The following is a 24,461-nucleotide window of genomic DNA, read 5'->3' as shown; positions in this document are numbered from 1 at the left end:
CTAAGCTGGCACTCAGGAATGTCATTTTTTGTGAGGGTACTAGTTTTGACTTCTTTTTGTTCATTGTGTACCCCAGACAATTTAGTAGATGCTTCACAAAAGCCAGATGTTGTAAGAGAATGTCCTTTCTTTCTGCTTGGATGAGTCAGTCGTCCAGATATGGATATATTTGAATTCCTCTTTGTCTGCAGTATGCAATTACTGGTGCCAGGCATTTTGTGAATACTCTGGGTGCAGTAAATAAGCCAAAGGGCAGTGCAGAGAATTGATAATGGGTTGAACCTGCAATGAAACGGAGGTATCTTCTGCAACTTTGTCTGATAGGGACATGCAGGTATGCCTCCTTGAGGTCCAACGTTACCAGCCATGCTTCCTTGCCCAACATGGGAAGTAGCTGCTGTAGTGTTAGCATCTTGAATTTGGGAACTTGTAAGTAAGTGTTTAGAATAGAAAGGTCCAGAATTGGTCTCCAAGGATTTTCTTTAATGGGTACTAGGAAGAGTCTTGAGTAAAATCCTTGGCCTTGCTCTTGAGTTGGTACCCTTTGAATGGCTCTCATGGCCATGAGAGCTGTAATTTGTTTTTGAGCCTCTGCCCTTTGATTTTGTGGCAGGTTTGGCATTCCACTTTTTATTGGCAAGGTGTGAAAGTGGAATCTGTATCCTCGTAAAATTATGTCTAGGACCCATTTGTCCTTTGTGACCATGTGCCAGTTGTCTGCAAATAGTGCTAGTTTCCCAAGGGGCTGACAAAAGAGCTTTGTTTGGCCAGCTGAGGTGCAAGTCATTGAGTTTGCCTTCTGGTAGGTTGAGCCCTGTCCTCTCCTCCCTTCTGGGTTGGAGTGCCCCATTGGCAAGGCTTATACTGAGCTTGTGGTTGTCCTCTGCCCCTTGGGCATCTGTATTTACCCCTCTGAGGCCTGTCAGTGGCTGGAAAGGACCAATTTTTTGTTGGCCAGTTTCTGCTGAAGCGAGGGGTTGTACTTGTAGAAAATCTTTGACTGTCTGCATTGATTTCACCTTATCTTCCATTTTCTTTAAAACTTCTTCTGCTTTAACACGAAAAAGAACATCCTGCTGTAAGGGAGCATCTAACAGTTTTGCTTTAACATGATCAGGTAGACTTTGTTCTTTTAACCAGGCATGCCTACATATAACTGATCCAGTGACAGCTGCTCTGCAGGAGGCCTCTAAAGAATCAAACCCACATTGTAAGGTATGTTTGCCCAGCTGCTCGGTGGCGTGCAACAAATCCTACTTCTTTATTTTCAGATTGTTGAGGTAAGGTAGTTATCTTTTGTTTTAACTGAGAGATCAGAAACTGCTGATACTTAAGCATATGAAATTGACAGTTTAGTGCTCTCATAGCTAAAGTGGCTGAGGTGTAAACCTTTTTCCCCCATCTGTCTAGTGCTCTTGAATCCCTTTCAGAAGGTACTGGATTTTTAGCCATGGAAGCCTTAGCCCCCTTGGGACCCTGGGAGATGGTCTCTGGATCAGCTACTGGGCTTTTGTAAAGGAATTTGTGGGAATCAGGTACTCTGTAGTATCTGTCAGGCTTTGCCGGGGCAGGAGGTAGAGAGTCAGGGTTGAAACTGGATTCTAAGTAGACATCGTCCACAATGTCCAAAACAGGAGGGATGGCTAGAGGTCTGTGTTGGGGGAGTAAAATAAACTCTCTCAGCCTTTTCTTGGGATCAGAGTAATCCTGACCTTCCCAGAGAAAATGTTCCCTCATAGTGTGTAAAGTTTCCCCAAAAGAGTAATCTTCTGGAGGGGAAGCTGAGGGAATAGATTCCTCAGCATCAGAATCTTCATAAGGAGAGAAGGAATAGTCTTGGTTCCCCAGAGGAATCCGAAGAAAAGGACAGTTGTTCAGAGGAAACAGATTCTTCCTCTTGTCTAGGCCTTTTAGTCAGGAGGAGGCTGTGAACCCCTGATAAGAGAAATCAAGTCTTCTGCCATTTTGAGCGTCTGTTTCTTAGGCATAGGGCCTTGAACAGGTGACTGAAGTGAAGCCTTTTTCGATTTAGAAGGAGTCTTCGACTTGGAAAACGTTTTGACTAAGAGTCGTCGGTCTGAAAACGCCTTCAGAAACTGATGGCGTTTCAGAAGTACCGACGTCCTTGGAAGGTAAATCGTCGGTAGGGCCTGAAGTAAAAGGCTGCGTCGGCCTAGTACATTCTGACAAAATATCTGTAGCAGTCTCGGGTTCCAGAACTGCGGTATTCAGAGGCTGCATCGGAGCCTCACTGATAACCGGAGACCGGATCAGCCGAGGCCTCGGAATCGGGCTTAAGCCTGGGCTGTCGGTCCTTGTCCCTGCGTTTTTTGTGCACGCTGGTAGTTGGTAGCTCCGACGGCATGTTATAGTTAAATTTTCTACCAAAAAAGTGTTGTGCGAAATCAAAACTTCTTTTAATAGTACGTTTATTAAATCTAGCACAAAAACGACAAGAAGTGACTTCGTGATCAGGGCCTAGGCAAGGTATGCAATAAGAATGAAAATCCTTATGAGGTATTTGCTTCCCACAAGAAATACAATTGTTAACTTTTTCTGACATCGGTCTGAGGCAAGAAAAGTTTCCCCAATGGGGTACTTAGCTTTATAGAAGACTTCGGTCTGAAATTCGAATTCGAAAATCTCAGGAGTCGGCCGACCGGCACTTGCGAACTGCTTCTGCTTCGGGCACCGCGCGACAAGAAAGACTGGAGAAAATGGCGTAGGTTGCAATATATGTACCCCTGGCGCACTGACATCAGGGATGAGGCGACAGCAACTGATGCCGGACCAAGACTTTGGAAATCCGGCCGACTGCGGGACCGCCTGACGACAGGATAACCCAAGTGTGAAGACTGCAGCAGGGTAACATGATGAACATCTAGGGGCTGGCTCGGATGCCCTGCAAGACGGCAGAGCCAAACCCTGCCCTGGATTTGGAGAAGATAGGCATGTGGTAATGTTTGGTAAAGGTGTGAACAAATGTCCAGGTGGCAGCCTCCAGGATGTCCCTGGTGGGGACTCCTCAGAGGAAAGCTGCAGAGGTGGAAGCTGCTCTGGTGGAGTGAGTCCTTGGGGGGAGGCTTTCCATGTTGTTTGTAGCAGAAATGGATGCAGTGTGCTATCTACTTGGAAATGGTTTGTTTGGAGGTGGCTTTGCCCTCTGCCCCTGCAGCAAAGCTAACCAGCAAATGACCAGACTTTCTGAAGGATTTAGTCCTGTCTAGATAGAATCTAGAGAATGCAGGATCCTTTCCCCCTTGTTCTGTGGGTTAGGAAAAAAGGTGGGCAAATGAATAAATTGGTTGAGAGCCACACTGGACACCACCTCGGGCATGAAGGACTGGTTAGTCCTGAGGGATACCCTGTCAGCATGGAAGATGACGAAGGGTTCCACAGCCATGAGTGCTTGCAGCTCGGAGGCCCTTCTGGCTGAAGTGATGGCCAGAAGGAAAGCTGTCTTCCAGGAGATAAATTTTAGCTCTGCTGAAGAGGCTGGTTCTAAGGGGGGCAGGGTGAGCTTTTCCAACACAAAGTTAAGGTCCCAAGCTGGGGTTGGTGCTCTTCTGGGTGGCCTCATGTTGCTAGCCCCTCTTAGGAACTGTTTGATCAAAGGGTGTGAGAAAAGGGACTGCCCAGTGGGAAAATGAGCAGAGATAGCAGAGGCATGAATTTTAATACAGGAAAAAGAGAGGCCACTGTGTAGCAGGTCAGTTAAGTAATCCAGGATGAGAGGGAGGGAAGGCTGTGCCGTATTGGCCCCCTTAGCCTGAATCCAGGTGCAGAACCTTTTCCATTTGTCAGCATAAGACTTTCTAGTGCAAGGGCATCTGGCTTCATGTATTAAATCTAGAACCTGTTTACTGAGGTTGGCAGATTGTTCGGGGGTTAGGGAATAAGCCAAGCTGCCAAATTGAGTGTCTGCAATTGGAGATGCATGGATTCCCCTTCCCTCTGGGTCAGGAGGTCTGGAATCTGAGGAAGATGCCACGGTGGCAGTGGGGACAGGCTGCACAGCAAGGGGTACCAGTGCTGGCGAGGCAAGTCTGGAGCTGTAAGAATTGTCCTTGGTATTTCCTCCTTTATTTTGAGCAGTACCCTGGGGATGAGAGGTAGTGGAGGAAAGGCACAGACAAATAGATCGACTCAGGGGAAGGACAGGGCATCCACTTTCCAAGCCATGCAGTGATGCTCCCTGGTGCAGAACATACTGAGCTGATGGTTGTTGTGGGAGGCAAAGAGGTCAACCTTCTGGATCCCCCATTTCTGAGTTATTAGGGTGAAGGTTCTTCTGTTGAGCTGTCACTCATGTGGGTCAAGAAGATTTCTGCTTAAGTGGTCTGCCAGAGAGTTGAGAGAACCTGGTAAGAATCGTGCTAACAGATGGAGTTGCATGGCAGAGGCTGTGTGCCAAAGGGTCATGGCCAGCCTGCATAGAGGGTAGGAGAGAGTCCCTCCCTGCTTGTTGATATGCCACATCACAGTGGTGCTGTCTGTTTTGATCAGGAGAGCCCCTGGGGAGAGAAGGGGCTTGAAAGCGATCAAGGTGTGCTGGACAGCTATCATCTCTTTTTGGTTGATGTGCAGAGGGATTTGCTGTGGGCTCCATTGGCCCTGTATGCACCTGCCATCCAGGTGTGCATCCCAGGCATACTCTGATGCATCTGTGGTGAGGGTCTGGGTGGCAGGGGGTGGTGAGAAAGGTAGTCCCTTGTTGTGGGAGCATACTGTTGCCCACCAAAGTGAATCTTTTCTGATAAAAAGAATAAGTAGGTACTCCACGACTATCGAAGCAAACCAGTCCACTGAATAGATGTAAACACAAAACTTTTATTTGGTAAGCACTTTCACGTCTCCACAGACACTTCCTCAGACTTCAACTATTAAAACAGCTCCCAATAACCATTTAAATATTAGTTCCACTAAGCTAATAGCCAGTGGATTTCTGCATACACAACCACATGACAAAACTGTCAAAAGACCAGATCCTGACACACTTCATTGTTATACAAACAATTTAAAACCAAAGTAAATATGCAAAAGACATATAGTAAATATCATATCTTTAAAAATACACATATGTTTGTTTTTATAAACACTCTTATATAAAACCACTTAAAATAACTGATGGGAGCTGTTTTAATAGTTGAAGTCTGAGGAAGCATCCGTTTATTGGATACTTCTTTTGATTTGGAGGTACCTTACCCCAGAAGTGTTTCTGTTGTTTCTGTTAAATCTTTTCTGAGGCAAACTATTATAGGTATAAGAGTCTCCAGGTCTTGAGAGTGTTGACACCAAAGGCTTTTTAGGTACCACTGAAATTTCCTCATATGCAGTCTGGCATATGGACCGAGTAGAATGCAAGATGCCATGAACCCCAGAGCTTGCAGGATTTTCCTTGCAGATAGCTGGGGTCTGGTGGCTAGTTAAGAGAAGCAGGCTGTCAGGAAAGTTTGCTTTTCTGGTGTAAGGAATGCCATCTGGGAAGCTGTGGCCAGACTTGCTCCCAGGAATATAATCCTTTGGATGGGTACCTGTTTGGATTTCTTTTTGTTGATTGTGTAACCTAGGGAGGTTAGTAGAGACTTTACAAAGGCCAGGTGATTAAGCAGCTTTTCCTGGCTGTCTGCCTGAATTAGGCAGTCATCTAAGTATGGGTAAATCTGGATATTCCTTTGTCTGCAAAAGGCAATGGCTGGAGCCAGACATTTTGTGAAAACTTTGGGAGCAGTATATAAGCCAAAGGGAAGCGCAAAGAACTGAAAGTGCCAAGATCCTGCCCTGAAATGGAGATATTTCCTGCATGATTCCCTGATAGGAATGTGGAGGTAGGCCTCTTTTAGGTCTAGGGTGGTTAGCCAAGCATCCTTGGAGACCATGGCAGCAATGGCTGGAGGGTGAACATTTTGAATTTTGGGATCACCAGGAAGGTGTTTAGAATGGATAGATCGAGGATGGGGCTTCAGGTGCCCTCTTTTCTAAGTACCAGAAAAAGTCTGGAGTAGAAACCTTGGCCTTTCTGTTCTGCAGGAACGTGCTCTACTGCCCTCATAGATAAGAGGGAAAGGACCTGCTTTTGCGCCTCTGCCCACTGCTTTGGAGGTAGATCTGGGAACCCTTTTAGAGTTGGAAGGGTGGGGAAAGAAAATTTGTACCCCTGGGACACTATGTTGAGAAACCAGTGGTCGTTGGTAATGCTGGCCCAGGTGCTTGCATGAAAGGAGAGTTTTCCTCCTAGGAGTAAGTGAAAGTGGGAAGAGGGAGGGGTGGGGGAGGAGAGTCATTGTGAGTTCTTACCATAAAGGGGTGCCTTAGAATGCCCTGGTTTTGAAGTGGAGTTAGTCCACTGCTTAGATCTCTGCATTCCCTGTGGCTGCTGTCTGGGGGGTCTGGTTCCCCAGGGTCTGGGCTGAACTGTCCTGGTGGGAGCAGGAAGGACCAGTGTTTGGTGGGACAATGCCTGCTGAACCTGGGTGGCTAGACCTGTAAGAAATCCTTAACTGTCTGCATAGATTTTGCTTTTTCTTCTATCCTTTTTAAGACCTCTTCTGCCTTAGTGCCAAATAAGCTGTCTTTTTGCAAGGGGGCATCCAACAATTTAGATTTAACATGGTCTGACAAGGGCTGTTTCTTAAGCCATGCATGCCTTCTAAGGACAAATCCAGTGATTGCTGCCCTGCAAGAAGCTTCTAGGGCATCAACACCACACTGGAAGGTGTGTTTAGTTACTTGACTTGCAGAATGCATTAACTCTTGTAACTCTTTAGATTCTGCATAAGCAGGAAAGGAAGACATTTTTTGTTTGAGGAGTTCCAGGGTATGTTTCTGAAATTTTAGCATATGGAACTGACAACTGAGTGCTCTGATAGCAAGAGTAGCTGAGGTGTATACTTTTTTACCCCATCTGTCTGGTGCTCAGGAATCCCTATCTGAGGGGGTGGGATTCTTAGCAGAGGTTGCTTTAATTCCTTTAGGCCCTTGAGAAATTATCTCAGGGTTAGCAGTAGGATTTTTAAAAAATAATTTGTGTTAGTCAGGGACTCTGCAGTGCCTGTCTTGTTTTCTGGGTGCAGGAGGGAGGGTGTCAAGAGTCAAACTGGATTCCAGGTAAACATCGTCCACAACATCCAGGACTGGGGGAATGGCCAGGGTTCTGTGCTGTGGAAGATCCAAGAATTCTCTGAGTCTCTTTTTAGACTGAGGGTAGTCCTGATATTCCCATTGAAAATGCTCCCTTAAGGTATGAAGGGTTTCCCCAAAGGAAAAGTCCTCAGGTGGAGGGGCTGAAGGAATGGAATCCTCTGCATCAAAATCCTCAAACAGAGAGGGGTTGCATGTATTCATATTCAGATGCATCAGAGTCATCGGACTCCTGTTCAGAGAAAAATACAGGGGACAAATCTCTTTTCCTTTTGGAAGAGGTAGCTTGGCTTCCCATGATCAGCATAAGCAGCCTTCCGCCATTTTAAGCATTTGAGACTAAGGCAAGGAAGCAGGTGCCTGAGATGGGTCATTGGTTTGTTGGGTGTGGTTTGTACCCTGGGCCTAAGAAACTCGGTCGTTTTCAAAAGAACAGTAGTAACAAAAGAAGATGTCTGTGGCGAGAATCGGTAGTGCAAAGGACTTCCTCAGAAGCCGGTGTCTGTTCAGCGGCTCCGGACCCATCCAAGGTCGAGATGACCACAGGATCCTTAGTCGATGAAGAGTTCTGCGGCATACCATACTCCAAAAGGGTCTCGGTAGCGGCCTGCAAATCCATACAAGTGGGCATCAGGGGCTGAGAAAGCACCTCACTGAGGACTGGAGAACTGATAACTAGCTTAGCGGGAGCATCGGTAGGTTTGAACCTGTATTGTCTGTCTCTGTCTTTATCTTTACGTTTTTTCAGAAGATCTGTTGTCGGATGGCTTACTAAAGCCATATCGGAGTTCGAGGACTGTAAGCAAAAATATCTAGCTACAATAAGGGCCCGACAATGGATAGTTCTGGCACAGAAGCAACAGCGGGGGACGTCGTGGTCTGAGCCTAAGCAAGTGATGCAGTAAGAATGAAAGTCTCGGTGTGGTATTTGCTTTCCACAGGCGAGACAGTTGTTAACTTTTTCTGACATCACTTAGTGCAAGAAAAAAAGGATCCCCAACGGGGTTCATGGCTTTAGAAGACTTCAGCTTCAATTCGGTAGATGAAACTCAGGTAGTGGCCGACTGGCACTCGTGCGAACTGCTTCTGCTTCAGGCTACACGGCAAGAAAGACTGATGCAATGGTGTCGGCTGCCTTACTTTATACTACTGATGAGCTGACATCAGTCCTGAAGCGACAGCAACCGATGCAGAAATACTAAGCCTCTGGTATTCGGGCCGGCCGAGGGCTACCCTGGCAGGGATAACCCAAATGTGATGACTGCAACAGTGAAACACGAAGAACATGTGTAAAAAGGGGAAGAATCTAAGTATGGCATGGACTAACTACAAAAAACATTTGACAGTATCTCACATTTATTGATAAAAGAGTGTTTAAGAATGCATAAGATACACCCTACACTGATCGATTACATTACAGTGAACATGAAACAGTGGCAGACCACTTTGCAATTAAGCCATAATAAAGAACAAATTCAAAGGGGGATATTCCAGGGTGACTCCCTGTCACCACTGCTATTCTGTCTTGCCCTTAACCCATTATGCTGTCTACTTAAGAGATTAGGCCATGGGTATAATTTGGCTCCTAGAAAACAAGAAAGTGTAAAGATTTCTCATCTTCTCTTTACTGATGATTGATTTAAAACTGTATAGCTCATCAGATGAGGAGCTGAAAGCACAACTGCAAGTAGTCAAACCTTTTTCAGATGATATAAGAATGTCACTTGGTTTTGATAAATGTGCAAAAGCAACCTTTAAAGCAGGAAAGCTGCAGCACCAAGAAAACATCAGTTTGGGACAATAATGTGATATAAAAGAACTTGAGCAAGAGGGAGTGTATAAATATTTGTCAATTGATGAAGGATCAACAATAAAACATGAACAAATGCAAATAAAACTTATCAAGGAATATTTTAGAAGACTTTAATTTTGAAAAGAATGTTGACATCTAGGAACAAAAGTCAAGATATAAACCACTCTGCTCTTCCTATCCTAATTTACAGTTTTCGAGTGATTGACTGGTCCCAAAAGGTGAAATAGGAAAACAAGAATGATGCTCCATGCTCATCAAATGATTTATAAAAATCAGTGCATCCCAAGATTATACATTCCTGTTCCATTGGAGGTATGGGACAATTGAAATTGATTACATTTATAGATCTGCAATCGTGCGATTGTTCACATATCTGTGAACTCTCAAGAACCAAACATACTGAAAATTTTGAAACATGAGGAGAATAAATCTAAGATGACTTCCCTTCTTAGTCTAGCAGAAGCATATCGGCATCAAGCAGGAATGGAAATCAAACTAGAAGTAGATAAAAATCAGGCAGCAACTGAATGTGCCAAAAAAACAAAAGAAAGAATATAAAGTGAAGGATCAGATGAGAAGGCAAGAAATGCGGAAAATGTATAAATACAGTTGCATGTGACACACTAATGGCAGAAGGACTGTATACTGAAAGGCATAATAAGGTGGCAAGACTGTCGCACTGGGGATTGTGCACAAATTATAATACTGAAGTAGGGGAAAAACATTGGAAACATAATCCACAAAACATCATTGAAAATGATGAAGCCAACATCACATGGGATCACCCATTACCAACAGTTCAAAAGATAAATGCGAGAAAAACAGATATAGTGGTCCATGAAAATTAGACAAAAGAAGCATTGGTCAATGACACTGCTACAACCAGTGACTACAGTGTCTTGCGTACAGAGACATAAAATCATAAAATATCAGGATTTGCAGGCAGAAATGAGAGCAATGTGGAAGAAAGATACCTAGACCGTTCCAACAGTAGTAGGAGCAACGGGTCTTATAATAAAGAATCTATAATTGCATATAGATATGTTACAAACAGATGCAACTCTGTACAAATTGCAGGAGTCATTACTGGGTACATTGAGGGTGCTGTGAAGAGCACTTCAGGCTGACATCAAAGATTAAAACAATACTAACTTCATGAACTTTAATCATACTTTGACTTAAGAATGGGGTCCATTCTCATCATAGTATTAGAAATCCAAACGATTTGGAGAAATTAGAAAAGGACATCATACTCAGGAAGCACCCATATGGCAGACTAACATTTGACTGAGTAATAATGATCCTTAATTCTATGACATTAAAGACTTAGAGATAACAGACATCTGTCTCTCTGCTGTTGCATTTACATTAAATGCATTTTCCTTAAATAAAAACCTGAACTAGGTCCTTCTCATTTACACCAAAAGAAACGTGTACAACCACTCAGGTTGATACTGAGCTTCCATGAAAGGTTACCAAACGTAAAAACATAACTCTTAATGCAGTGGAATACTAACTCTAAGCTACTAGTCTATGAATAAGCAGGTATTCACTGCTTCTCTAGTGTGGAGATAAATGCCCCAATCTTACAGTCACTTACATAGTTTGCAACTTAACAGTCTGTTGTCCAAAGAAAGGCAGAAAACACATAACTGAAGAAAAAAGGACCTAACATGGACCCCAGATATACTCTAGAGGTAAGACTTCTCCAAGAAGAGCATTCAGTCAATATTATGACCTTGTGTGATTGTCGAAGTAGGAACTTATTAACTGAACAGACAACATATGGGATGATGTCATGTAATAAAAGGCTGTTTAAGTACACTTTATGCAGAAATGTGGGGAAAGCTTTTGAAAGATTTAACACTAGGGCAGTCAGACATGAATCATGAGCCTTACTATTTCATAAAAGTGTTATCATACAAGTCAAAAGTAGAACATCCACTGACAAACATTGGGTAATGCCTATTGGAAATGTATATTTGAAACAGCTGAGTACACAATATTCAAAACATTTTTCCAGAATGGTAATTAAACTAAGTCTGGAGCAGTCTACCCTTAAAAAAATAAACACCATTGTTGACCGTTTCTAGTCTTCTGGAATAAATCTATTCCTTAAAAAGCAGATGAGCAGAACATACAAACACAAATCTAAAATATTAATTCAAGGGTGTTAATATTCATTGCTGCACTTACATTTCCCTCACATTCCTGAATAAATTTCATTTTAGCTAAGTCATTGCTGGAGCAACAGACCATGTTAACTGCAAGTTTAGAATTATATCATCATCTGTTCAAGTGGCGGTAGAAAGATAAGCAAGGCTGGAAAATTTTAAATGAGTCTAAGAAACTGAAACATAAAACTGAATGGAAAATTGCAGTGCTTGGAACGGAACACCATGAAACAAAAGGCACTAGGGTTTTAAAACATTAAGTCATCTTCCATACAAAAGGTTCCTTTAAAATAAAAAAGCTGATTAGAGGTGAAAATCAATCTGCACACACATACGGATATCAAAAACTTCATGAATTTTTTTCAGTTTCAGGGTTTTTATGAATGATCAGGTCATGGTTTCTTCAGTTTCTGAGTTTTATGAAAGAAATTCTAGCCTTCTAGAGCTACCAAGCTTCATCTCACAGGAGATCTTGTTTATAGGACAAGTCAAGTAGTTTTTGTTTGAGGAAAAAAATAGAATTTTACCTTCCATCAGCATAATCGGTATCCGCTCCTCCCCACCAGACATCAGAGTCATCCTCTTTTGTGTCTGCCGACTTCACTCTTTCGTTGTCTTCAGAGACAGGGCAGCAGACAAATTCAACGCCACGGAACACATCAATGCCACAGGGTAACAGCATGCCATACTCATGGAGGTTTGTATTCCTCTCACTACATGACTATAAAGAAACAGAAGGAGAACAGTGAAAAACCCAGCAACTGCCTCTATCAGGTAGACCAGGAAATTACAATTTCCTGAGAATCATGCAACAAAAGCTACACAACTGTGGCAATTCTGAACATGCAAATAAAAGCACTACTGAAGGGTGAGAGAAATCAGATTTGTAAATTTCTAAAAACAGTGGTCAAACATAAATGACAAAAATCACAGCACAGTATGTAACACTGCATATCGGACCTTTATGTGTTTTTTTTTTTTTTTTTTAAAGAAACATCATTATTGAACTATCAAGTATGACATTGGCAATCGTACTTTTATATAACTGAAAATAAACCATACTGACACAATTTTAGTTGCAAACATTATACATCACTTATAATCTATCCAGTCATTGTCAGTCAGACATTACATAGCTCTTTCAAATCCTGCCTTATTTAAGCCTCGTCCCTCCTCTGTACACACTGTTCCCACAATTCCAATATTTTCTAAGTAATTTGCTCCTACCCTTTTCTAAGTCGGACCTTTATGTTTATCTGTATGAGCACATGTGTGCTGGTGTTTGCTACAAATATCAATATCCCACTTTCACAGCAAGAGTCAAATATGACTCTAGTGTTCTTCATATCGCATTATGTTTAATTATGACTTGCCAGTGTTAAGAACATGTAGGGTAAGTGCTTTATTCCTGTTTTTGTACAACACAAGCCTGAAAAGTGTTCAACACCACTTGTATTTGGCTTCTCAGCCATTCCTGGCATGTGACCTTATGCTCCTCCTTTCTTTCAGCATGACTGCAGCTTAATCAGTAGAGGAAAAAACACTTGAGTATTCCAAAATCCATCAAGGGGCTAGGCATTCAAATCACAAGTGCCTATGACTGGTAACTGAAAAAAAATCAGTAAATGCCTCCTTTTTTCCATACTTTAAAATCCCCTTGAATGCTCACAACTTGCTTAATTGCAGAAATTTGAGATCATGAACATACAATGGCTATGTGAACAACCTACAGGCATTTTAAAGCAAGTGCCAATGTAGCTGTTCTTTCCTCAAACTATCCCTGCCAGGTCCTACTTTAATGCCCAGACAAAAAGTGGAGTTCAAAAGTAATGTCTCAGTGAAAATCTTGTATCACCAGTTTTGATCATCTGCTTTTTTTCCAAGACCAACGTCTTAAACATTGTGCTGTCTACAATCCTCAGCCTTAACACTTCTACTATGCATAAAGATCAGAGCTACATTTTTGTGTGCAGACGTGTGTTTGTGTTTATGTCCATGCATGTGGATAGGTATGCTTGTAGTGCATGTCTTTAATCATTTGAATCTTAAATGTGTGCAAGCCTCTCTGCATCTGCATGCATTTTTGGAAAATATCAATGCCTCAATTTGGGCTCATTACTAAGTATGGAAATGAGACATGCGTGAATGGGCGTACCTTCGTTGAAGGTTGTGCGTCAGAGCCAGCAACTCGGCACGTAAAAATCTACTGCCAATCATCAGTGGACCGGAGTTCCGCTGTGGCGACCCCTAACCGGGAAAAGCTAAAAGACACAACAACTAAGTATGGAAATAAATATAAAACCAGAGTATGAGCCAAGTCCTCAGTCCCTCAATCAGTAATGAGACCTCTTCGATAGAGAAGTACTTTGCCACAGTACTATGCTGCTGAAATTATTTATTTGGTACTCAAGCCAACAGGCCATTAGGAATTCAAGCTTTCTTACTAGAAGCAGCAAGGTTCTATGTCAGCTCCATGATATAGAGGGATGAAGTTTTAACTACAATACAAACAATTCAGGTTCAGTTAATAACAAGTTATGAGGGGAATAACTGGACACTAAAATAATGATAAGGTATATGCCTGTGTGCCTCCCTCTGGGAGGAGTGTGTGGTAAACATGTTGGGGTGCAGCTGATGCCATGGCCCCAGGTGGAGACCAGTGTCCATTGATGAAGGTGGCAGTGAGCAGGTGGGGTGGAAAACACAGCTGAGGATGACCCACTGCAAAGTTATAGATAACCGCATTATAACACCAAACTGGAAGCATTACAAGGCAATTAGGGATAGAGTTATGGCATAACTCCACAAAATCTCTGTGGACTTCACTAATGATGCTGCTGAGTGCTATCATCCCTTCTTTCAAGCTGCTTACAAATAAGCGTACCTCTCAACCTGGAAACATCAAAAATCTGGACAAGGCCCATCAAAAATAGGTCTAAATCTGTATGCTAATTAACATCTAAGTTGCATACATAATTATGTAACCCCACCCACTCCAATGGATTGTGTGGATACCAACTTTCAAATGATGCAAATTGAAGAACAGACAACCAAAATATGGCACCAGAGTCCCCCTGCAGCCATTCCAATGTCCCATTACCTGGCTCTTTCGCCCCATTTACCATAAACATTAATATGTATGCATACTGCTTTACTTCTAAAATGATTATTTGGATTTTATTTTTAATTTTACAGCACAACAATGCAGAAACACTAATAGACAACTGGTAAACAAAGCAATAATGTCTCACAATGAAAATAAGTTTGGCATTAAAACTTCTCTGCCCTTGAAAACTCACATTCATTGAAATAGCATTGAAACCCACACCACATCCAAAGAAAATGCATCTGGCCTGTGGTGGATAAAGATTACCTTTGGGCTGTTTTCAAATCATTGGCCCCTTGCACACAAAACAAAAAACATGCATGTGTTCTTTTCTTTGATGCACCTTCCTGACTTTATTAAAAATTATATCCCTTGTATAATACAACACACTTGTTTTAAATTATATTCCTTGTATAATACAAAACACTTGTTAGACAGAGCGCATTTTAAATTTATTGTTTGAACATTTTTCCAGTAGGCTGTACTGTAGGCAATGAAACAAAACGCATGAACCACTAATGACAAAAAGTACAGTTTTGTACCTACCATAAATGTAGATGTTCGAGTGTTCACCCTGCTGCAGTCATCACACTTGGGTTATCCTGTCGTCACGCGGTCCCGCAGTCGGCCGGATTTCCAAAGTCTTGGTCCGACGTCGGTTGCTGTCACCTCATCCCTGACGTCAGTGCGCCAGGGGTACATATATTGCAACCAACGCCATTTTCTTCAGTTTTTCTTGCCCCAGATGTCAGGTGCCCCCAAAAAGGTGATCCAAATTAGTACCAAAAAGGTGTGAACACTGTACAAACACAAAATCCCTTCAGCTATAAGCAAATACATCAGAAAGGCATAGCAAAGATTTAGACAGTAGATCAGAGGGGTTGGAGGGAGGGTAACCTGGACTGCAGCAGGGTGAACACTCTAACATCTACAAAACTGTACTATGTTCATCGTGTTACCCTGCTGCAGTCATCACACTTGGGTTGAGTCCCAAAGCTAAGGTAGGGTGGAGGCATCATAGAGGGTTAGTGGAGGCAATGAGGCCCTGCAGAACTGCAGTGGCGAAGCCTGCCCTGGATTTAGAATAAAGAGGTAAGCGATAGTGTTTGGTGAAGGTGTGTACAGAACTCCAAGTTGCAGCTTCTAAAAATTTCCTTGGTAGGAACCCCCCTGAGAAAGGCAGCAGAGGAAGCTGTTGCCCTGGTAGAGTGGGATCTAATGGTAGGAGGAACTGGTTTCCCATGATGGGTATAGCAGAATCGTATGCAATGGCCTATCCATTTAGAAATGGTTTGCTTGGATATGGCCCTCCCTTGAGAAGCTGTAGCATAGGAAACAAAGAGCTGGTCAGTTTTTCTGAAAGCCTTAGTTTTATCCAAGTAGTAACGAAGTTGCCTGTGAATGTCCAAGGAATGCAGGAATCTCTCACCTTTGTTCTGTGGATTGGGGAAGAAAGTGGGTAGGTGGGTGGTTTGATTTAAAGCTACACTGGAAACCACCTTAGGCATGAAGGAAGGATTAGTTCGTAGAGAAACTCTGTCTTGATGGAAAATGAGGAAAGGTTCCACTGCCATAAGTGCCTGTAATTCTGAGACTCTCCTAGCAGAAGTTATTGCCAGGAGCAGGGCAGTCTTCCAGGATAAGAACTGAAGGTCTGCAGAAAAAGCTGGTTCAAAGGGAGGTAGCGTTAGTTTTTCCAGAACAAAGTTGAGGTCCCATGTTGGTGTAGGGGCTCTTCTAGGTGGTCTAATGTTTTTTGCCCCTCTGAAGAACTGCCTTAGTAGTGGATTGGAAAATAAAGGTGGATTAGTGCTGTAGTGAGCTGAAATAGCTGAAGCATGGATTTTAATAGAGGAGAAGGAAAGTCCTTTATGCAACATCTCAGTTAAATACTGCAGAATGTGAGGCATATGAGGCTGAGTTGTGTCTTGGCCTTTAGCTTGGTTCCAAGCACAAAACCTTTTCCATTTGTCCCAGTAAGCTTTCCTGGTGCTTGGCCTCCTGGCCTCTAGAATAACATCCAGTACTGCTTGTGAAAGAGGGGCTGGTGGGATGTTTAATTGATTTGCCATGCAGCCAGGTTTAAGGTTTTGATCTGGCTGTGTAGAATCTGCTTGTCTTGCTGCGTGAGTAAATGTGGAATTTGAGGCAATATCCATGGTGGACTGTGAGCCATATTCTTCAATAGCAGGTACCAGTGCTGGCGTGGCCAGTCTGGGGCTATGAGAATCAGTCGAGGTTTCTCCTTTTTGACCTTCAAAAGAAACTTTGTGAGAAGAGGTAATGGAGGAAAGGCATATGCTGTCAGGTTTTTCCAACTGAAGGAGAGAGCGTCCACTTTCCAAGTTTGATGGTGGAATGTCCTTGTACAAAATTTTGTCAGCTGGTAGATTTGAGGACTGGCAAACAGGTCTATATTTGGTAGACCCCATCTTTGAGTTATCATTGTAAATATTTGTGGGTCTAGCTTCCACTCGTGGGGATCTTTGATGTTTCTGCTTAGGTCGTCTGCCAATGTGTTTTTCTGTCCTGGCAGGAATTGAGCCTGTAACTGGACTTGGTAGGCCAGAGCTGTGTTTCATAAGATTATTGCTTGCCTGCAAGAGGGTAGGAATGTGTGCCCCTTGTTTGTTTGTTTATGTACCACATTACTGTGGTGTTGTCCGTCTTTATTGCAAGTTGTCCTGGCTGTAGTAGATCCTTGAAGGCTGTCAGAGCTTTCTGAACAGCTAGCATCTCTTTTTGGTTTATGTGCAGTTTTCTTTGTTCTGCAGTCCACAGGCCTTGAATGCATTGCCCTGCAATGTGTGCCCCCCAGGCATAGTCTGAAGCATCTGTTGTGATAGTTTGCCTGGGTGGGGGCAAGATGAAAGGCTGACCCTTGTTGAGGTGACATGCCTGTGCCCACCATAGAAATTCCTTTTGAAGGCAGGGAATGAGAGATATCATGGTGTCCAAGCTGTGGCTGTGTTGAGACCATATGCTTTTTAGGTACCACTGTAATTTCCTCATATGCAGTTTTGCAAATGGTATTATCAGAATGCAAGATGCCATGAAGCCCAAAGCCTGCAGAATTTGTCTTGCAGTTAATTGGGTCTTTGTTGCCATTGTCTTGAAATATTGGGTCAGTTGTAATTTCTTGTCTGGTGTAAGATAAGCCTTCTGGGCCATTGTGTCCAAGCCGGCACCCAAGAATGTCATTTTTTGTGAGGGTACTAGTTTTGACTTCTTTTCGTTTACTGTGTACCCCAGACAATTTAGTAGATGCTTCACAAAAGCCAGATGTTGTAAGAGAATGTCCTTTCTTTTTGCTTGGATGAGGCAGTCGTCCAGATATGGATATATTTGAATTCCTCTTTGTCTGCAGTATGCAATTACTGGTGCCAGGCATTTTGTGAATACTCTGGAGCAGTAGATAAGCCAAAGGGCAGTGCAGAGAATTGATAATGGGTTGAACCTGCAATGAAACGGAGGTATCTTCTGCAACTTTGTCTGATAGGGACATGCTGGTATGCCTCCTTGAGGTCCAACGTTACCAGCCATGCTTCCTTACCCAACATGGGAAGTAGCTGCTGTAGTGTTAGCATCTTGAATTTGGGAACTTGTAAGTGTTTAGAATAGAAAGGTCCAGAATTGGTCTCCAAGCATTTTCTTTCCTGGGTACTAGGAAGAGTCTTGAGTAAAATCCTTGGCCTTGCTCTTGAGTTGGTACCCTTTGAATGGCTCTCATGGCCATGAGAGCTGTAATTTGTTTTTGAGGCTCTGCCCTTTAATTTTGTGGCAGGTTTGGCATTCCTCTCTTTATTGGCAAGGTGTGAAAGTGGAATCTGTATCCTCGTAAAATTATGTCTAGGACCCATTTGTCCTTTGTGACCATGTGCCAGTTGTCTGCAAATAGTGCTAGTTTTCCCCCCAAGGGGGCTGACAAAAGAGCTTTGTTTGGCCAGCTGAGGTGCAAGTCATTGAGTTTGGCTTCTGGTAGGTTGAGACCTGTCTTCTCCTCCCTTCTGGGTTGGAGTGCCCCATTGGCGAGGCTTATATTGAGCTTGTGGTTGTCCTCTGCCCCTTGGGCATCTGTATTTACCCCTCTGAGGCCTGTCAGTGGCTGGAAAGGACCAATTTTTTGTTGGCCAGTTTCTGCTGAAGCGAGGAGGTTGTACTTGTAGAAAATCTTTGACTGTCTGCATTGATTTTGCCTTATCTTCCATTTTCTTTAAAACTTCTTCTGCTTTAACACCAAAAAGAACATCCTGCTGTAAGGGAGCATCTAATAGTTTTGCTTTAACATGATCAGGGAGACTTTGTTCTTTTAACCAGGCATGCCTACGTATAACTGATCCAGTGACAGCTGCTCTGCAGGAGGCCTCTAAGGAATCAAACCCACATTGTAAGGTATGTTTGCCCACCTGCTCGGTGGCATGCAACAAATCCTGTACTTCTTTAATTTCAGATTGTTGAGGCAAGGTGGTTATCTTTTGTTTTAACTGAGAGATCAGAAATTGCTGATACTTAAGCATATGAAATTGACAGTTTAGTGCTCTCATAGCTAAAGTGGCTGAGGTGTAAACCTTTTTCCCCCATATGTCTAGTGCTCTTGAATCCCTTTCAGAAGGTACTGGATTTTTAGCCATAGAAGCCTTAGCCCCCTTGGGACCCTGGGAGATAGTCTCTGGGTCAGCTACTGGGCTTTTGTAAAGGACTTTGTGGGAATCAGGTACTCTGTAGTATCTGTCAGGCTTGGCCAGGGCAGGAGGTAGAGAGTCAGGGTTGAAGGTGGATTCTAAGTAGACATCATCCACAATGTCCAAAACAGGAGGGATGGCTACAGGTCTGTGTTGGGGGAGTAAAAGAAACTCTCTCAGCCTTTTCTTGGAATCAGAGTAATTCTGACCTTCCCAGTGAAAATGTTCCCTTATAGTGTGTAAAGTTTCCCCAAAATAGTAATCTTCTGGAGGGGAAGCTGAGGGAATAGATTCCTCAGCATCAGAATCTTCATAAGGAGAGAAGGAATAGTCTTGGTCCCCAGAGGAATCCGAAGAAATAGACAGTTGTTCAGAGGAAACAGATTCTTCCTCTTGTCTAGGCCTTTTGTCAGGAGGAGGCTGTGAACCCCTGATAAGAGAAATCAAATCTTCTGCCATTTTGAGCATCTGTTTCTTAGGCATAGGGCCTTGAACAGGTGACTGAGTGCTATCATCCCTTCTTTCAAGCTGCTTACAAATAAGCGTACCTCTCAACCTGGAAACATCAAAAATCTGGACAAGGCCCATCAAAAATAGGTCTAAATCTGTATGCTAATTAACATCTAAGTTGCATACATAATTATGTAACCCCACCCACTCCAATGGATTGTGTGGATACCAACTTTCAAATGCAAATTGAAGAACAGACAACCAAAATATGACACCAGGGTCCCCCTGCAGCCATTCCAATGTCCCATTACCTGTCTCTTTCACCCCATTTACCATAAACATTAATTTATGCATACTGCTTTAACTTCTACAATGATTATTTGGATTTTATTTTCAATTTTACAGCACAACAATGCAGAAACACTAATAGACATCTGGTAAACAAAGCAATAATGTCTCACAATGAAAATAAGTTTGGCATTAAAACTTCTCTGCCCTTGAAACTCACATTCATTGAAATAGCACTGAAACCCACAACACATGCAAAGAAAATGCATCTGGCCTGTGGTGGATAAAGATTACCTTTGGGCTGTTTTCAAATCATTGGCCCCTTGCACACAAAACAAGAAACATGCACGTGTTCTTTTCTTTGATCCACCTTCCTGACTTTATTAAATTATATTCCTTGTATAATACAACACACTTGTTAGACAGAGCGCATTTTAAACTTATTGTTTGAACATTTTTCCAGTAGGCTGTACTGTAGGCAATGAAACAAAACACATGAACCACTAATGACAAAACTGCCCAATTCAGAACATTTCCATCATAAAAGTCTACTTCAACACCCAGACTACAAATAGAATGACAGCAGTATAAGCCATAGGCATCTTGCACAGCATCTCACACTTATTTTCAATTTAATTTTTTTGGGGAGGGGAGGACAAAAGGTCAAAAACCAGGGACACATTTTAAACATTGCTTGTATAATTTTGAAAAGTTGCTAGAATAAAATGTTGTGTTACCACCGTGCATTTCACTGAAAAGTTTTGAACCCAGGACCCTATGCACTACAATCAGAACAACATAGTACTATGCCAAATCCTGAAAAACAGGAAGACTGAAATTTAACGGCTATCATTTAGTGAATTCATTTCTCACTTCTCACCACAGCTCTCAAACTCTTAGCACAAAAAACCTGGGCAAAGCTCACAAGTGGTGGTGGCTAGGGACTTTAGGCTCTTTTTACCGTGTACCCAAGGTACGGGATTTGAGCCTGAGTACCTCTAGCCACCTTGAGGGATGTGTTTTCATGTCAGGGAAATTAAAAGCTTATATTTATTTTTATATATATATATATATATATATATATATATCAAAAGAAATCATTTAATATGAATCTCTCTTACATAATTAAAAAAATTAAACAGCACACAAGTCTTGAACTAGCAATTTAGGCTGTATTCTTCACATTATCAGGCTTGTGTCTGTAAAACTTTCAAACTTTGAAACAGTTTTCCAGCATTCCTGATCTAACTTCTTAGCTTCATAACAAGCACAATCTAATAAATCTACATATGTGTATACCCTCACAATGATCACTCACACACACACACACACACACACACACACACACACACACACACACACACACACACACACACACACACACAGAACAAAAAAACCGCACACCACATTCATATAGACTTTTTTTCTTTTGCTTTTGCATCTATCAGCTTATTTTCCTTCTGTGATTCCTCTAATTTTAAATTCCTTGAAAGGGGCTAGTACTTGCTATTTATTTGTATAAACACACACACACACACACACACACACACACACACTGTCCTTCTCTATTTGCAGGCCAATGAATGATAATACATCTCTGTTTCCCATTGCAGCAGCCGAGTTTCTAAAATCCGACGAGTGATAATACATCTCCATTTGGCTGTAATAAATCCACATTCCATTGAAGCAGCAGCTGAGCAAAAAAGCAGGCAGGAAGGAGCTTCTAAAATAAATAAAAATCAGGTGCGAGTGATACAAACAAGCCATTCCCACTCGTAAAAGCATTTGATGTGAGCCTACGTGAGCGAGCTCAATTCCGACAGGCTGGAAGCCTTAACGGAGCTGATGTCATCGTGTGTGCAATGACATCAGCTGACAGAGCGTGAAAAATAAAAAAATAAAAAACGCACACAAAAAAATTGGAAATTAAGGGGTGCCACTCGGGAATTGTGGCACCCCATTTTTGGACCCCAAAAACTTGGTAAAAACAGAGTAATTTGGGACAGTTGGGAGGTATGCAAATAAGTAAGTCACCCATCATCACCAATTGATGGCTACCACTACAACCCAGAAGAGATCCAGATATGGAAGACCCAGAGCTTAAAGAAGGAAGAAATAGCCAGGGAATTGTTATGGCTAGGCTTGTATAGGCCCTAGGGCCGATAGCCTAGTACCAACCTATGAACAAGTCCGAAACTGATGGTCCCATTGCCACAGAACCAATGAAACAAAATATATATCCTTTATGCAGAAATATGTGCCACCTGGACAGGGTATGAAGATGTGCAGTTAGTGTGGTAACTCTAAAACAAGATTACTTCCATATTTCAAAATCTGGAAATGCAAGTACACTTTTATGTTACATTCCATAAAGGCTATATGTCTGTGAATAAGCTTACAGTTAGGATATCCCGACTCCCCCACAATCCCTTGCCTGGACTTGCCCAATGGCAAGTCTTTCTATACCCAGTTGGCCCACTTATTTCATTGAGGGGCAATGGCCAGGCATCTCCAGAAAAGCAAAAGTCTTATGACCCATTTGGTCCTGCCTAGGGTGCCTAATCAGCCCATATATCTTCTCCTGGCAAGAATCTGGTAATGGGATCAGGCCAGTTTCAGGTCCAGCAGAACTGCCTACAATACCTTGTGGAGCAATTTTCACAGTGGCTTCCATAAGCTCCATAGACTACTACCAGCTTTTTGACTGCATACCAGAAACAGCATGCACTTGGAAGGCTCATACTTATAGGTGCAATACCCAGTGATCCCACAAGGTGCCACTCATGCAACAAGCCACAGCCACTACCCTTTTCTTAGGATAGTTGAGCTGATGATGGCTGCTCACTCCGATCTCCTGCCTTGAGTCCCTCTAGCACCTGTACCGCTAAATCAAACATGGGTCTTCTGATTTTTTTTTTTTTGTCGCATATAACGTAAGCCATTTGTGTGTTTCACAACAGACTCCAGCAGTATGACTTCCATGAACATTCCACTTAACCAGTTATTCAAATATATACAGATGAATATTGTAGGTTCTGAATTCCCACTTGGGTCTATAGTTTCCTACTAAGAAATTGTACAATTAGCAATGAATGTTGTATGCATGTACTGTGTAGTCATATCCGTCTAAAGTCACAAAAAGCACAATAACCATGTAGTCAGCAACACAAGTATCACCGGCTACATTCAAAAAGTGGGTCTTTCATGTGGAACAGCAGTAGCTATCCCAAAGTCATCCCACTGCAAATAAAGGCAATTCTGCATCAGAGCAGTGCACAGTGGGAAATCTTGGTGTGAAACCTGTACTACAAAACATCCATGCAAAGTTTAAAACCAATTATTTGCACAGCATTAACACACACTGATCTCAAAAAAACACACAGTTGTAATGGCAAGATTTGTTTGTATAAAAAGAAGTTATGTACTCACCATAAAATTCCATCTGAATTGTTGCTTTTCATTTGTCTTCAAGCTGTGGGACATGGATCCGGGATTGATCCGGCTTGGCCGCATCTCTCCAGCATCAGATCTGAGCTCCAAGCTCCTCTCCTACCCATAATATCCCCTGTCTCCTTCCTCCCTTCAGATCGAGTCTGCTGCTCACCCTAGCAATCCAACCTGCCACAACATCTTACCCCTTGGTACAATAACCCAGATAGTATTATAAGGACTGACCATTTATGCCAAAAGAAGGGCCATGTCTTTTCCAGCCAGACCACCACACAGCCCATATAAGGCAGGGGGATGGACGTTATGGTGAGTACATAATTTCTTTATCTGAAATTGTCTTCATTTGCTCTTCAACCTGTGGGACAGAGTTCCCAGCTACCAAACACCTGGGAGGCCCTCAAGGAAGGATATTCCATAACACAGCAGAGCCAAATGATGCTCTACTTCTGGAGAGAAGGTCCAACTTGTAATGGGAGATAAAAGTATGTGAAGATGTCCAGGTAGCCACAGAGCAAATGTCATCCAAGGAAACTCTGGACCAAAAGGCAGCTGAAGTAGCCATAGACCTAGCAGAATGCACCTTAACTTGACCTGGCAGGTATAATCCCTTAGTTAAATATGCCAAAAGAATACACTGAGAATGAGCAATGGTGACCTTTGATACAGGTTTCCCTAAAAAGGGCTTAGAGTAGTCAACAACAAGTTCATCAGATTTGTGAAAGCCCTTTGTCCTGTATAAGTAAAAATGTGATTGTCTATGAACATCCAGCAGTGCAATTTATACTCTCCCTTATTCTGAAAGTTCGGAAGGAAGACAGGGAGGTTGATAACCTGATTGATGTTTGATTCTGAGACCACTTTCGGCAGAAAGGAAGGGTTAGTGTGCAAAGATACCCTGCCTTTATGGAAGATCATGTAAGGAGGTTTAATCGATAAGGCCTGAAGCTCCGACATTCTTTTAGCTGAAGTAATAGCAATTAGGGAGGGTGTCTTCCAAGACAGAAACTGCAGATCCACTGAAGCAGTAGGCTTACAGGGGAAAGAAACCAAGGTTTGAAGTACCAGAGTAAGGTCCCAAGGGGGATAGGGTCCTTGATTGGTGGCTCGAGAAGAAAGGTACACTTGAGAAATGCTTTGCAGAGTTAAAAAGAGGCTATAGAAGCTGAATTATCCGCTATGTGGAAATTGGAAATAGCCACCAGCTGAACTTTAACCATACAGAAACTGGCACCCTGTTGAAAAATGCCTGCCAGAAATTCTAAGGTAACAGGAATCAGAGCAGTGAAGGGATCCAAATCATTTTAAGATCCCCAAATTGAGAAACACTTCCACTTACTTGACCAGACCTTCCTCGTGGA

At 42.6% G+C, this 24,461-nt stretch overlaps 1 protein-coding gene across 4 annotated transcripts in view; it reads right to left on the bottom strand.

Moving 5' to 3' along the window:
• The window catches only part of LOC122801775 (amyloid beta precursor protein), a 3,200,820-nt gene that overhangs the window by 1,356,768 nt on the left and 1,819,591 nt on the right, over positions 1-24,461 (bottom strand). For all 4 annotated transcript variants that reach the window (XM_044071354.1, XM_044071353.1, XM_044071356.1 and 1 more), the window contains exon 5: positions 11,655-11,848. In XM_044071354.1, coding sequence (XP_043927289.1) covers positions 11,655-11,848 — 194 coding nt within the window. The remainder of the gene's footprint in view (positions 1-11,654; positions 11,849-24,461) is intronic.

This window comes from Protopterus annectens, chromosome 5.part0, assembly GCF_019279795.1.
Source record: "Protopterus annectens isolate FY-2018-M chromosome 5.part0, PAN1.0, whole genome shotgun sequence".
NCBI classification, from domain to species: Eukaryota; Metazoa; Chordata; order Ceratodontiformes; family Protopteridae; genus Protopterus; species Protopterus annectens.
The sequence above is the reverse complement of the archived record's forward strand: the minus strand, read 5'-3'. Positions and strand labels throughout refer to the sequence as shown.